Source organism: Cajanus cajan, chromosome 4 (genome assembly GCF_000230855.2).
Source record: "Cajanus cajan strain Asha chromosome 4, NIPB_CcT2T_4, whole genome shotgun sequence".
NCBI classification, from domain to species: Eukaryota; Viridiplantae; Streptophyta; class Magnoliopsida; order Fabales; family Fabaceae; genus Cajanus; species Cajanus cajan.
The window spans coordinates 32,740,924-32,757,621 of record NC_138520.1 but is presented as its reverse complement, the minus strand read 5'-3'; the positions used below and the strand labels follow the sequence as shown (position 1 = coordinate 32,757,621).

General features: G+C 32.6%; 1 protein-coding gene across 1 annotated transcript; it reads left to right on the top strand.

The window, feature by feature from the left end:
* Positions 1 to 4,881: 4,881 nt before the first annotated feature.
* On the top strand, positions 4,882 to 11,332 carry LOC109813435 (uncharacterized). The gene is made up of 2 exons (XM_020377626.3): positions 4,882 to 5,288; positions 9,549 to 11,332. Exons 1-2 carry the CDS (start codon positions 5,037 to 5,039, stop codon positions 10,926 to 10,928), a joined length of 1,632 nt encoding a protein of 543 aa, XP_020233215.2. The 5' UTR covers positions 4,882 to 5,036; the 3' UTR covers positions 10,929 to 11,332.
* The last annotated feature ends 5,366 nt before the right edge of the window (positions 11,333 to 16,698 follow it).

The following is a 16,698-nucleotide window of genomic DNA, read 5'->3' as shown; positions in this document are numbered from 1 at the left end:
TTCTATTAAGTCTAACATACTTTTTTATAAGTCTAAGTGTGACCTTTTTAAATAAATAGGATTTTTTAAAGTCAAAGTCTGACATTTTTATTAAATAGGCCAGACTTCGAATATGTTAGGTCATAGAATCCTATTTAAAGTCTGATCTATTCTCATCCCTAAATATAAGAGTGTACAAGGAGAATTGGAGTCAAATTATCTAACCAAGGTGGCTTGGGGATCCTTTCTACTCATGCACAAAATATAGCTTAGCAAGGTAAATTAATTTTGGATTTTTTGTATGTGCCGAGCAAGCTTTAGATTTTGATTCTTTCATAAAAGTATTTGAAACAAAGAAATACCTTATTTGTGGGTAATAAGAAAGAATATAGTATCTAGACTTCTATTTTTCATGCTCTTCAAAGTTGGGAATGGAACCACTTGTTTTTGGCACAAAACTTGAGCACTTAAGAACCTATTTGCGTGTAAGTTCCTTAAGTGGATATTCATGATACTAATCTATGTATTTGTGATGTATGGAATAATGTAAGTGGGAATTTTAGAATTTTTTTATGGAATCATGCCCAAGGATCCAAGTCCAAAAAGAACCAAAAGGAGTGAACTAGGCATAAAGGAAGAAGACTCAAACTCAAGTTGAGCTTTGGATTACTTATTTGTAGTTCATATCTTCTTCTTTGTAAATAATTTTTCTTTTTTCTTTTACCTTGTATTTTGGATCAATTAAAATATAAATTTATTTCTTATAATTTTTCCTTTAGAGGTATACCTAGTATTCTATGGGGGGTTGCAACTAATAATTGAAAAATGTGTTAATTGAGCTTGTTTAGGCCAAGAGATGAAGGAGAACATTTGTTATGAGAGTGGACATCCATTTTGGGCTCTCTACACCCTCCCATTGGCTTTACACAATCCCACCTAGTCATATGTTCCACACTTGGTCACACATTTTTACATGTTTACTTCTACACCCTATTTCTTACTCCTACACTCTCATCACACCTACTACACCTTGTCATATGTTTCTCATTGGCTAGTGTGAATTTAATGATTAGGAAGCCAAAATTCGAATTCCAAAATTGAAATTGAAATTTGAAAAACCTTGGTTAGTTAGATTGATAACAAGTTAATTGAGCATAGTTTACTTAACTTGCACTACAAGCTAACCAAGCCTATATATATGTGTGTATGATCTCCATGTGATTCCTCATTTTTTAGCATATATGAGATTGAAATTGAGTTTTCTTTCAAATTCAAGAGTCTTTGAGTTTCTCTAATAAAGTGTGACTCCATATGCAACTCTTATCAAGGATCCTTTCCTTGTGGTGAGAAACCTTCTAGACTTATCTTCTCCTTGAGAAGTGGTATCTCCATCCTTTGTCTCCTTCATCGTTTTCAAGTTTATTCTTCAACGAGGCACCTCATCGATGAATGATCTTGGGAGTGGAAGAAGATTTAAAGAGTTTTTCATCACTCTTAAAAGCTTGTTCCATTAGTTTTAATAGGTGTATAATAAATAACATTTTATTATGATGAAATTTAAGTAAGAAAACAATTATTTTGGTGATGCAAGTGACATTTGTGTATGTAACAAAATCTACTTTTGTAGATAATAGATAATAAATAAGAAGATTCATTATAAAATACATATTAGGAATGTAAAATTTTCCTCTTCATGAAAAGAAAGTATTTAATTGAGAATGAATTAGAGAGTAAGGAGATAAAGTAGAAACTTAATGGGTTAGTGTAGTGGTTAAACATTTTGTGTAAACGTATTATGGAGATGATCTATTTAGTGGGAAATCCATGTTCAATCTCTATCATGTGCGAAAATTGGTTGGGTCAATAGTAGTCACAATATCATGAGTAGGGTTAGTATTTATTCACCTAATGGATTGGGGGATACCCATGATAGGACTAAAAACAAGAGAGTAAGGAGAAGAAAATATTTAATCGAAAATGAATAGGACAAGGTGGAGCTTTGCAACATATATATAGTGATTGCATTAAATTATTCAAAATTGATTTTATTAAAATTAATTCTACCAAATATAACCAACCTTATACATTAATTACTGGTAAAAAAAATCATATAAATTAATCAAAAGAACTTTAATTATCACAAGTAGAGTTTTCAATTTGAACTTGGTCTATTGGATTGACCTAAACAACTAACAAATAATGTCAGATGGGGCTTGAAAATTGGTGGCCCTAATGGAGGTGAGACTTTTTAACTCGCCCTATTTTGCACGGTGGGCCAAATTGGGTAGAACCAAGCAGTCCAAATGACTATATAAAAATAATAATATAATACGAATATGTATAATAATTATGATTTTAAATAGTTGTAAACAAAAAATAAAGGTTAAAAATTAAACAATAACGAGGATTGTTTTGTTTTTTTTAAAAAGACACGTAATTGGTTTTTAAAGATGTCACGCAGAACATGTGTTGTGCGAAAAATATGAATATATTTACTTAACAAGGATTGTTTAAAACACTGGAGACTATTTACAAAACAACAAAATATATTTTTAAGGCTTAATTACATTTTTTGTCCTAAAACTTTTCACTTTTGATGAATTTTGCCTCCAAGCTTTTTTTTCCCTCACAAATTATATTTTAGCAATTTGTATTCCTCCCATCAATTATTTGTCAAAATACTAATAGAATGCTGGCATGACATGTCTGACAAAGGCTCAATTTCACTTTATGCCTCAACTTTTTGCTTTTAGGTGAATTTTTCCTCAAGTAACTTTTCTTGTGATTTATGCATCAATCCTTTTACATTTTGGAAATTGATGCCCTTCCATCAATTGTTTTTCAAAATACTAAAAGATTTTTCTTCATTTGTCTATCATTTGTACCCTCTAATATTATGGAAACTGGTGATTTCACTTAATATGATTGTGACCTTTTTATGTACTTTGCGATTTTTTATATATCTGTTCTATACTTCCACATGTAGACCTTGTTGACATAGATGTAGTTACCATCCTTGTTAATACTTCTTTTTAAACCTTTCTTTCAATAGAGTGTTTTTGTTGAAGATTAACATAACACTCAGAAAGAGAGTTGATAGTGTGAGCGAAGGTTTCTAAAAACTTTTTCACAAATGCACAATATAAGTTTGTAAAACTCTTTGCTCATTAATTGTGAGAGCAAAAGAATAGCGAGAAAAATATTTTATTTTTTATATTGGTTCATCTCACCCAAGCTATATCCTATTACTTTCTAACTCGTAGGTTCCACTAACATGGAAACTTATTACGCAAGTATTCTTAGTTGTCATTTCTATGTTACAAACACAACAACCTATTGTAAATATTCTTTAACTAGCATTTTCAAGTTTACAAGGTAAGGTAGTGTTTGAGTTTCTAGATGGCTCTCACAAAGAGGGTAGGTAAGTTTAGTACACTTAGAGAATTATAACTTGTTAGAGCAAGGATGTTCTAACTTAAGCTTTTGTCCCTATTCATCCACTAGACAAATGTTACAAGACTTAGAGAAAGATGATCCAAGTTTGGACATAGCTAAAACTAAGCGTGTATAGATAATATTCACATAGTTCTTTTCTTCCCTTCAAGTCTTCTTATATTTATAGGCTTCGAGATATATTTGTCATGTGAGAGCCTTATGACTTGGGCGTTGAATTTTGATCTTCGATCATTAAGTTATGGTCATTCTTTACACTTGTTTAAAGCTTCTTACTTTGTTATCATCAAAATTGTAGTGTTATACATTTATATTCATTTTTGCTTCAATAGTTGTAAGGTTAATTAACTTTTTGGTAAACTTTTTGCTTTTTTAGCTAGTTATAACTTTGTATGAAAGTGTTGTTTGATTATTAAACAAAAGTTTTGTTGAAATTATTGATCCCATTGGATCCCTCTTATAAAAATAGAATATATTTAACTTGAACTTGCATCTAAAATGGATGGATTGACCAAATGGTACAATCATATGATTCCATTTTATGATTGAATTGTGATAATTCAATACCTGAACTTTTAAACAACTAGTGAATTAATTAGTTGCCATTTTTTTAATGTATATTAACTTATATATCTCACATGAATCCAAAAATAAAAGTAACATGCTTAACATATAGCCAAGTACTTAATTATAAACTATTAGTGTTTGTATAAGCTTAACAAACATGTACTTCTACATTTAAAAATTATGCTCGATCATAAATGTGTGTTCTATAATTTAGAAGCAATCAAATTTCATAATTGAACTTTGTAGTGAGCATACTAATCCAACAGTATTACCATAATATACTTACACAAGGCCATTAACATTTTTTACACTGTAATTTGGTAAGCCATACTCCACAAACAGTTGAACGAGAGGACAAAAATCGTTAAAATAAAAAAAAAATCAGAGCATAAGTCGTGAAAAAAAAAACTTGAAAGCGAGACTCACAAGAAAAATAGTTCGAAACACAAAGTATAATTAAACTTTTATATATATATATATATATATATATATATAAAAGAAGCTAAAATTATGAAAATAAATGAAGAACAAAAACATCTTTATGAAACAAAACTTTTCTTTTATAGGAACATGAACTATAATTTTTAAAAAGACACAACTTTTTATTTTTATTTTTTTATAAAGTATTGTGAACTTTTTTATATGAAACTGCAAGGAATTTTTTTAACTATAAAAATTATACCGATATAATTGCTATTGCAATTTGCAAATGTTAATAATAATCAACATGGATTTATTTTTATTTGCGCGGATATTTTCTTTTTAAAAGTATTTATGTTCAAGAAATATGAATTAATTTTTAATTTGGATTTTCTTTTATCCCAATAACTCCATATAGTGGTAAAATAGATTAAAAAAAATAAAATAAAGTTAGCAACCGTGAGTAAAATGTGAGCTTGGCCGATCCAATGTAATGAGAAGTTGAACACAGTGGAATACCTAATAGGGTGGGGCGGCAAGAGAAGAGAGATGTTGAGGCGGCGCCCGTGACCTCTCATCCCTACACAGTACATAGCAAAATCTCTCTTTTTCCAGCCATGAATTCTTCTTCCTCCGACCCATCTCAAACTCCATCGTTCGATCAATCATCATCACATTCACAGCCCCATAATGCCTATAATTATGAACACTACAACCAACCCCAATTCCAACAACACCCTCATTCTGCTGGACCCTCACACCTCCAGCCTGCGCCGGTTGCCGTTTCGCACAACCCTGTGGCAGTGGCAGTGGTAGCCGGGGCTCTCGCGCAGCTTGTTGGGAACGTTGATCGGGTGCCAATGGAACCGGTAAAGTGAATCACATGAAACTATTGTTTACACTCCCATTTTCTTTTCTCTCATTTTTCGGAAAATTATTTGGGTTAGTCCTTAAGTATCATGTGTTAGGGAACCGCGTATTGCATATTGAACTTTTTTGTCACTGTGAGTGGGATGCCAAGGATATATATAAGATGAATGTAGTCTTGTTACATACCCATGAAAATTGGGAGTAACAATGTACGATTGTATGCTCTGCTTTCTTTGGTTTATGAAAGAAAGGGAAAGAAAAGGAAGCAAGAAGAAGAGAAAATGAGATGATGTTTGGTAGTAGAAGAGAAGAGAGAAAGAAAGGAAAGAAAGTAATATATTTATAAAATGACATAAATAGTCCAATAAGATATAATAATTTTGGTTTCATCGCATGGTGTATTCATAAAAGTATAATATTATTTTTAATTTTTATCCTTTTTTAATGAGGATTTCTTTGCAATTTGGAAAGAAAAGATTTTGGTGTGGGACTATCATAATTTTCTTTTGCTTCCTTCTTTTCTTTTATACCAAATGAGAGAAAGAATTTTGATAAATGTGCACTCCTTCCATTCTTTTCTCTTCCGTTATGCATTTCAAACACGGAGTACCCATTTTTTAAATGATATCTTATCTATATTTATTATTTTTATTTAATGTTTTATGAGATGATATATTATATAAATATGTATTTATACACAACATGATGTTGTATCACCTTGTCATGTTACAATTGTATCTCGTATTTGAATTTGTATATGTGCATAATATTCACTTAGTATTCAGAAGCTGCTTTAAAATGGATGACTTACGTGCTTCACTTTCTTTTGATGATTGATTGGTTGACCTTAATAATTGGATTCGCGTTTGGTTAATGTTGATACTTCTGAGCACCCGTTTAAATATCTTCTACTGTTATTGCTATTAGCATGGTGAAGATGAGGTGTTTGGGCAAATGCTTCATGATGTTTAGATTAAAGTTCAAACGTGTAAATTGAAAAGACAAAAGCTTCAGTAAATATGAGATTTGGAAATTATAGGAAAATGTTGTTTGTGAAAATGAAATAATTTATTCGGACGTTGGGCATATATTTGGGTTGGCTTTACATTGAGTATACTTCATGATCTACGTAGGTTTAATCGTGAAATCGGTTGCATTACCTCTAAGGCATATATTAGATTTCTATCTCAGTGAGAGAGAAGGAGAGAACAAAATTATTCTAAATCTGAAATGTTTCATTCTGTTTCAAGACTACAAGTATCCCTATATTTATGATAGGGAAAATACAATGTTCAGTTGTAACTGACAGCAACCCACAACTAACCAACTGACAAATAAATAACAGAATGAAAATAAAGAGTCCAATACAGCAGGAATCTCTGGACCAAATGTCAATTCTGGATAGGCATTAAATCCTCAGCTTTTAATCTTAAACTTTCAGAAGATGTTGAGAATTCTGCATATTTGGCCACAGCTCCCTAGAATGTGACCAGATCAAGACAATATTTGCATTGTATGAGCTCAAAAGTAATTGTGGCTCTTATGTTTGATACCATATCAATGCTGCATGTGGTGATTCTTTTCTGGTTGCTTTGGAACTAGGTTGGGTATTAGGTCATTCTATGTTGTTCTATTAAAAAAAAAATTATTTGCTGTACAAACCCATTTATGTTTCTACTTTCTTTGGTTCATATATATATATATATATATATATATATATATTTTTTTTTTTTTTTCTGGATTTGTATGTGGCTTGTTAAAGTTTTCATCTTGAGCCACTTCTTTTTTAATTATCTTAGTATGTACTATTTTTTTATTTCCTTTCTTTCTTCCTTTATCAGAGGGCTTTTATTTACAGTTTTAGACTTAGGGAAGCATTTTTTGGGCATATTTTTGGGATCTCATTTGACAAGCATTTGTCAAGGATTGTTTGATCAATTGTATCATGTGGCTGATATATATTACTGATGGGCAGAAATTTGTCAAAACCCCTTGGTGTGACACCCTTTATCTCGCATACCAAGATCTAAATAACATAATCCTTCATAACTTTATGCCAAACATGTTCAAATAGAGAGCACCACATTCGTAACTTGAACAAAATAGCATAATCAGCGAAAATTACAAAAGAAGCAAAACTAAGGTTTTTGAAATAAATTAATAGAAACAACATTTTAATCTAGTCCTATCTATGCCCTGATGTCACATGTCCTATATGAGCAAAGCTCAACACGGAAGTCTAAGCTTCATGACCAACATCTTCAGCCTCGTGCTGATGTTCACTTGCATAACAACCAAGGGAAAATAATACAAAAAAGGAAAGGGAGTGAAAACATCTCACTTTGGTTGATAGTGTAGGAATGCGCACTGGATAGCTAAACACAAACAATACATGTATATATACATATTATAGACAGGTTAATAACAATATAACACTTCAATCATTCATGACATAAAAATTAATTAACATGTAACATTAAAATGCACATGTAATGGACACAAACTACATATGATCATGCATGTAGTCCTAATAAAACATCACATGGTGCATTGCCGTTAGCAACATACATAAAGTTGTTTAAGAGTACATGTTGGGTTATATCCTTTGCGCACTCTCACTAGAAAGACATATTAGCAGGTCTAGTCAGGATAACTAAGTTACACAAGATACGTACCATGCACACAATGGACGAGATTGAGACTTACAAATCGAGCTATCTCCAAGGATTGATCACCAAACTTTTACATAAAGGGGCCTTTCCTGGCAATGTATTCCATATCGTACTCTTAAAAACATTTATGCAAATGATACATATAAAACAAGACTCTATGCATTATCATATCACATTATCATGTCTGGTTATCATATAACCTCATGTCATTTCAACGATATCAATTTATCTCATATCATATAATAATCAATTGTATTCCTTAAAGGTTAAAATTGAATAGTACAAGAACTCACATCACTGCTAGTCATAGATCACAAGAGAGAAGTAACATAAGATTCATATTACACCAATAGAATTCATTGAACAAAGAACGAAGGAAGCACAATAGGGCAATTGGCGTTTTGTGCTAGACTCCTCAACGTGAAACTCACGCTCAGTCAGAGGGTCGCAGACAACACTTCTAGCTCTTTGCCACCTTGACTCTTAGTGCCAGAAATGGTGCTCAGCGTGGTTTCTACAATCAAAATCTCCGAAATATGCGATTTTCGTATTTGCATCCCAAATCATCAATCTACTCATACAATCGGTGAAAGTGTTTTAAATCATGCAATAAACATTAAAAAAATACAATTTACTCATACAATTACGTCTTCAAAAATCTTTTCATACAACTACAAATGTATTCCTTTAGGGTTTTCCATAGGAACATCAAAGTCTGCAATTATAATCCAAACACAAACACTACTCATACATACATACTAATTACATCAATTAGAACATTCAAGGAGAAACAGAGTGAACAAGACACATTTGGGGAAAACTCCTCACACATAGACATACAATAGAGACAAGATCGGGGGCTAATACCATTACCCAACATACACTCCCATACCCAAAGCGAGGTTTCTCACCCCCTCCTTACCTTGTTGAGCAGGAAAAGTTGGATGATTGACTCTGGAGTGGTTTCTTCCTCCTTCAGGTTCTTTGAGCTTGAAGTGTACGTGAGAAGTAAGAATGTAAAAACTGATAAACATTTTTTTATTTATTTAACTTAACCTTCCTTTAACCCTTTAGTTAAAAAAAAGTCAACCATATTTATCCCAAAAATCCCTTCTCTTATTTAATAAATAATTAAATAATATAACCTTTAATTATAAAACCTCACAATATATTCATATAAATATAATTACAATTAATTACTAAAACCAACATATTTAATTATCCCAAAATATAGTAATTAATAATAAAATAAATATTAATCATCTCTCATTAATAAAATTAAAAATACCAAAATTATTAATATTTATATTATATTTTATTAAAAACGGGGTGTTACACCTAGTGGGTGGATGATTGATAATTTGAAAATTCTGAACAACTGATCTTTGAGCTTTCCATTGTTAAATGTTTTCTTTTATTTCTATCATTCTTTCTCTCTCTCAAGCTACCTTCCCTTATGATTACGGTGCCACTTATGTGCACATTTTTAAATCTTTCCCACCTCAATCTTGATTCTTGCATTTATTTTATTTGCAATCTGCAACTTATTAATGTATGCTTGAATTCTATTTGAATGCTTATCTGCAGATTGGGCCATCTCAGTTCAGAGGTAGAGGTCACAGGGGTGGTAGACCATTTAGAGGCTTTGGGCGTGGTCGTTTCAGTCACCACCGTGGTAGGGGACGTGGAAGGGGTGGTGATGGTAGACAGTTTTCATCTCATTCTTCTGAATCCACCATTGCGAATAGTTCAGATGCGCCTGCTGCTGATGGAGTCACTTCAGTCTCTGGGCAATCATTTTTACATAATCCAGCACAAGTGCCATCTTCACCATTGCAGGCACCACAATGTAAGTTATGGTGTGAAATTTGTAAGGCCGAGTGTAATACTCCAGAAATAATGGAACAGCATAAGAATGGAAAGCGGCATAGGAAGAATTTGCTTGTGCATGAAGAAGTACAGAGACGCAAAGCTCTAAATGGACAACTGAGTGGAAATATTTCTACCTCTCAATCAAATTTAACAATCCAACCCGAGGAAGTTCAGGAATCTGAGAAGAAAGGATTACCAGAAGATAATATGGGTTCTGAAGCCACATCTGATAATCACAATAATGAAACTGAGCTTCAGAATAATGTTGCAGCAGGGGTGTCTGAAGAGCCTCAGCAGGAACCTAAAGATGAGCCTGCCATACACGGTCATGGATTCAAGCGTAAGATGAGAGGAGGCAGAGGAGGTAAATACATGAGGATTGATGATGGGTCAAGAAAACCTTTGGAACCTCCAAAGCCTAAGCAGGTCACGTCTTTCATATGTGAGTTGTGCAATGTTAAATGTGATTCACAGGTTGTCTACAATAGTCATTTGATAGGGAAAAAACACTTGTCAAATTTCAAGCGTGTCTATGGTCACCAAGCTATGAATCGAGAAGCAGGGATCCAACCACACCCTCCTGTGATCAATACTCTATCAAATGCTAATAATTTTCCAGTCCAACAAGGTACTAGTGTTCCAACAGGTGTTAATGAATTTCTGGCTCAGTTCTTGATGAATGTGCTATCCAATATTCAAGTACCAGCAACGGCACCACTGTCAGGTCCTGCAGCTGCTCAGATACAAGTGCCAATATTGATGGCTGGATCAAGTCATGAACCGACCTCTCAAAATTCTTCACAGACACAAGTCTCAGATTCCTTAGCACATTTTAATAGTTCTACTGGGGAAACAAAAGTTAAGATGTCATCTGTTGCACTACAGCTGGATGAGACTGCATGTTCAAGTAATAACAAAGTTCAGATTTCATCTGTCGCTCTGCAGCTGGGTGTGACTGCAGGTTCAAGTAATAATGTTAACACTGAAACTGCAGATGGAGGACCTTCAAAGGAAGAAACGACAATTTCCCAGGATAGTTCAGTTATGACACCAGCAGAAAACCCAGTTGCAGCAAATAAACAAGTACCTTCATAATGGGAAGCTCCAACATCATAGACATTTAGCAAGGCTAAAGAAACTGTGATCATTTTCTTTTCTCTTCCATGATTTCATTTTTCATACTTTCACGTGATTACAAGTTTATATTTTAGCACTGTTTGAACTAACATAGACGGGGTTCACACACCTAGGCTTTATAACATGATCTTTAAGTTAAAATGTTAAGGTCATGTCTACTTTGTATTAAAAATTGTCCTTAATTTGTACATGCCAGAAATGCTCTATGATTTGCTGTTGATGATGTAAGGGTACATGCCAGAAATTTAATGCTGTGCTGCAACTCCTTTGATGCAGCTGCTGCAACATTGTATCTATCTATCATTGATCTAATGTGGCTGATTAAAGTTGGATTAAATGCGAGGATTGACGCAAATTTTGGATCGGGTCTTGATTGTAGAGCCATGTAACTTTTTGTGCAGCCAAAGAAAAAGTTTGACAAAAATTCTTTGCAGTTTCATGATTGTAAAGCAAGGAAAATGTTACTACCTTCGTCTCTAATTATCAAATCTTTTAGTTAAATTACACTCTTTAAAAAAAAACTTAATTTAGCTAAAAACATTCAATTTTTAAATAATTTAATTTTTTTTTATAATTAACTTTTTCTCTTTTTTATTTAATCATTTCTCATTTAACTAATTAATATTTGGGAGAGATATATGTGTTTATTTATCTTCTCAAATATTAGTAAGAGAGTTTTTATTTAATTAGAGAAGATATAATTAATGTAATTAACAATTAGAAAAAAGTCTAAGAAAAGGACAAGTGAAAAGGATTTTATATATAGAGATAGGGGTAGTACAACTAAATAAGCTTCTTACACACTCTTTCTAGTGGGACAAATTACAATACTAGAAGTCAACCCATTCCAACACTAGTTAGTTTACGTTTATGTGATTTGAGTATTAATTTTACATGCAACAAAGTAATGACTTTTGGTTTCAAATGTTCAAAGCCCTATGAAACTCTTATTGCTAGGTTCTTATCTGGTTTTTAAGTTTAAACTCTCATTGCTTATAAGAAACTTGTATTGGAGCATGTTGACATAGCAGGTCAAATTGCTAAAATTTAAGCACCATTGCTTATATAAGAGACGATTGCTTAAGAATAAAAAAATAATTTAATGTTTCCTTCCTTCATTGATGCCAACAACTATAATAATTAAATTTTTTAAAATTTATTAAAAATGAAGTATGGGTGATTAAAAAGTGAAGGTGCTTATAAGCAACTTTTATTAGAGTAAAAATTATAAAAATGTAATATAAGTTGCTTATGAGTGACATGGCAGTGTGTGATCCATTTAAAGTGGATGAGAGTTGTTTATAAACAACTCCCATTGTAGATGCTCTCATTTGCTTCACATAGTTACAAATGTTCAACTAATTCACATTAAAAGAAATTCTATGTCAACAATAACAATGCCTTGTCTCATTAGATGAGGTTGACTATGTGAAGAATCTAGTGGAGTAGAAGAAAACTGAATTTATTCAATTGGTTTCATTGCTCCTCCAATCTTCATCCATGGATTCAAACTTCAAATAATCAAATGAAAATGGATAGGAAGAAGGTGATTGTGTGCATCATTTCCAAGGGAAGTAAGAGAGATTAGTCTTGCGAGAAAATTTCTTGATAAATGATCTTTAGGAAATAAATTTTTGAAGGAGTAGAGAATACACCTTGGTTCAAAGTCTACCCTAGATAGATCTCTAGAAATGAGAATGGAACTTAGCATATCTATCAGACACATTTGTCCTGGGTAATACAAGAAATCCAACAATCTCTCTAAATGAGTCATTTTACTAAAATAGTCCACCACCACAAAAATGAAATCGATTTCCTTTGGGTTCTAGGTGTCGGAGATGATGGAGATCATTGAGATGACAAGAAGACTCCTCAAGAAGTTTTAGTTTTCATGATATAAATGTATAAATGATGTTTGAGCCTATTCAAAAGGATATTGTATTGATTGTAATATATATAGGCTTGTGTGTGTTTCTTTATGTTTGATGATGATAATGAATGCTTAATTCAAGAACCTGTCAATTTTTTAAAGAAACCAAGAATTTGCTTTTTAAGTATTTCCATGAGTAAACATGAAGTAATAGATTATCTTGAAAAGGGTAATTTACTACCAAGTGTTTAAACATAGAAATATGACTTGATTCAAACAAGAGTTTTCAAGGTAACTTTGTTAATCAAATTACCATTCAGGGTAATAAATTACCAAACCTATTTCTGGAAAAGGATATTCAAATGTCCTCTATGAGGTAACAGATTACCAAAGTTGGTAATAGATTAAAATAGAGTCTCTTTCTTGGAATCAGGCTAAAAAAATGAAGTTTTCATCATGTTAATCGATTACCAATATAGATAATCGATTACCACAAAGTGAAAGGCAATTCTGGGACTTTAGAATCATGGGTTAATTGATAACCGCCTTAGATAATCGATTATCCTGGACAATTTTATGTTCTGGTTCAATTTTAAAGAGTAGGTAATAGATTACTTTTGTTATTACTCTTTATAACTGAATCACATCTTGCACTCTATAAAAACAATCTTTTTGAAATTAAAAAGAATCTTTTAGAGAATTGTTAAAAAATCTTTTGAAAAGATAACACTTTTGAGAAAAGGAATATTTTTAGAAACAAGATTAAAGTGTTACAAAAGAAATTTTCTAAAATTTCAAGAAGTACAAAGACAAAACATGAATTCTTGAAAGAAGAAATTCAAGAACCGTATTCAAGAGTGAAAGATCAACATCTTCACAGAATTAGGTGACATTACTCTGATCTTTAAACTTGTATTTTCGTTTTAATTGGTGTATCTCTTGAGATAAGGTATCTCAACGAGAGATTTTGAAATCTTGAGTAGGGTTTCTCAAGTAATTTTTGTGGGGTACAAAAATTTTGATTGTTTTCAATCTTGTGGTTTCAAGATTGATGTGTGTTTAAATTCTTGTATTATTATGTGTGTAAGGTGTTTGTAAAATAATATTATAGTGAATGATCTTTGGTTTAGTGGGGTGCTAAATCAAGGAAAACTGGATGTAGGCCAAGTGGATGGCTGAACCAATATAAATTTTTGTGTTCTTTATCTTCTTATCCTTATCTTTAAGAATCTTGTCGATTTCTTATTTTAAAGATTTTAAAGATTTGAGAAAAACAAAATTTCAATTACAGTACCAAATCTGATCTTTATCCTTATAATTGAATTTTTTTTTTTGAAAGAAGATTGAATTATAATTGAATTTGATTAAAAAGAAGGTAATATAAAATCAACCTTGATTACAAGTGATTGATTCGCTGCATATACTTTGATATTCTGCTACGTTAGTAATAAGCCTTGTAATCTACTGTTATTTGTTACTCAAATTGCTTAAAGGTTGTATTTTAGATTTCTTGATAGGTTATTTTTCAAGAATTGTGGAAAAGAGAGTTATCTTAGGATAGAATCTATTCAACCCCCCTTCTAGATTCTAGTATAGTGGGACCAACACTAGGGAGACCAAAAGCTTCCCTAGTAGAGTCACCATCTGTTGGAACCCAAAAAATTCTGATCTTACCCACAAATGGTTTAGGCTTCCTTTTGAAAATCTCACCAATTAAGGAATGCTCAAAAACTAGACTAATCCCTAATTAATGATTTTAAAAAGAGTTCATGGAGTCGCCACCGATGTTTTGCTCAAAACATTGGAAAAAGGAAAAAAAAATTTCTTAAAAATACCAAAAATGGTCTTTACAACCACAATTTGGGTTTGGGGGTCGATTATATGTAGGGAAGGTGTTAGGCACCCTACGACGCCCTAAATCGGTACCCTATGATGAAATTAGCGCAATCAAGAATGATAATTTAAATCTTAGTTCCCTTTATTAATGATTATTTACATGCTTGAATTTCAAATTACACGATTAGCCTTAATGCGTCTACATGATTGCTTTTATTTATGATAGAAGAAGTAGATATTAAGGAAGGAGTTTGATGGAAATACCTCTTTGAACAAGCTTTTATAAATGCTTCAAATATGGGGGTCTTAAGGCATTTTTTGGTTGCCTTTCACACTACAATACGCCTCATAACTTTCAAGAAATACAAGAAGGAGAAGAGAGAGAGAGAAATTTGAATTGTATAGGGTTTTAGAAGGTAAATTTTTTGGTCCTTTCTCATCCCCGAGCACTGTGCACGAGCCTATTATTTATAGGCATGAAAATATACCACAATGGGCCGTTTTGATATCAGAATGAGTTGTTCTGGGCCTTTCTATTACAAACAAAATTTAAAATTGGAACGGCCCGTTCCCAAGGTGGAACAGCCCGTTCTGGATTTGAATTATGCATGTAACAAACTAGGTCAGAATGGGGCATTTTGACCTAGGGTTACAAGCTTTTTTATAAGCGGTTTGGGAATGGCCTGTTCTGGGCTCCTAATTTTGGCCCTATATTTTTTGGGGCTTTGGATGTCATGCTAGCCTACTTTGATGTCGTTTTCGGGCCTTTGGGAACTCCTTCTTCTTATGCTAAAGTCTATTTCCTTGTTTATATGTCCCAGACAAAATTAGGTGTCTACATTACTACCCTAGCAATTGGAGTCAATCTTTGGACATTTGGACTATGGTTTAGTGTGTTGAGTCAAACGAAGAAATTCCCAGCTAGGTTTTGAATGAGACAAATATAATACATGTTGTGATTCCTAACAAGTGTGTTAGTGTTTCAGAAAAACATAAGTACAGGAAAGTCAAAGGAATAGGAAAGTGCATGTGCCAAGAGAAAGGAAGAAAAACATCAAGTCAGATGAAAGGAAAGCCAATATAAGAAGAAGCGTACTACTAGTCAAAGTCTTGAAGCATCAGATGAAAGGCCAAAACAAGACCAAATCAAGAACAAGACAAAAATGGATTAAACATCAAAGAAAGCCCAATGGTCAAATCAGATGAAGAATAGTCAAAACAAGACACGTCAGACAAAGAACAAAGTATGTCCATCTATAACATTGAACAGATAAAAAGAAAGTCAAAGCATTAAACTCAAATGCTCAGATGAAAATCACAAATTGAGACGCATAGGACTCATAAACACGGATGAAAATTGCCACGAAAGCACTTAAAGAATTAAGTCTCAAAGGACAAATTAAGGCATCATCCACAATCACTCAAATGCTCTCAACGTAAACGCATGATCAAATGAAAAGAAGAAGAAAGAAGAAGAAAAGAACGCAACAACAAAAGCATGCATGTGTAAGAAACAATACATCACTTTTTCAGATAAGGACAACATTCTACAACTACATGACCAGAAAATGACAAAAAGGTTCCTAGGTCTCTACTAAACTCAGACACAACTGTTAACAAGGCAAAGAAGACTTCACACAAGGTCAATCACAGGAAGAAACATTTAATGCAAGAACTCACGCATTAAATGAGAAATCAAACTAGTCATGAACAACTATATCTGCTTCAACGGGCACTTGCAACGTGTAGATTCTACAAGATAGTATATATATCACTATCTCAAACCTTGAAAGGTTGGCTTTCTTTGGCTGGCCTTTGGCTTTTCAGTCTTAACCAAGTGATATCAAGCCCACTATGCAACAAAACTAGAGATAGAGCAAAAAGAGTCAAATGTACCACAGTGTATTCGTCTCTATAAACTAAGGAGTTCCAAACATGTGCATCTCAGGAACAAAACCTTAGTGAGTGTACCAATTTATGTATCCTCTCTATGAGAGTAGTCCAAACACTCAATTGTTGTAA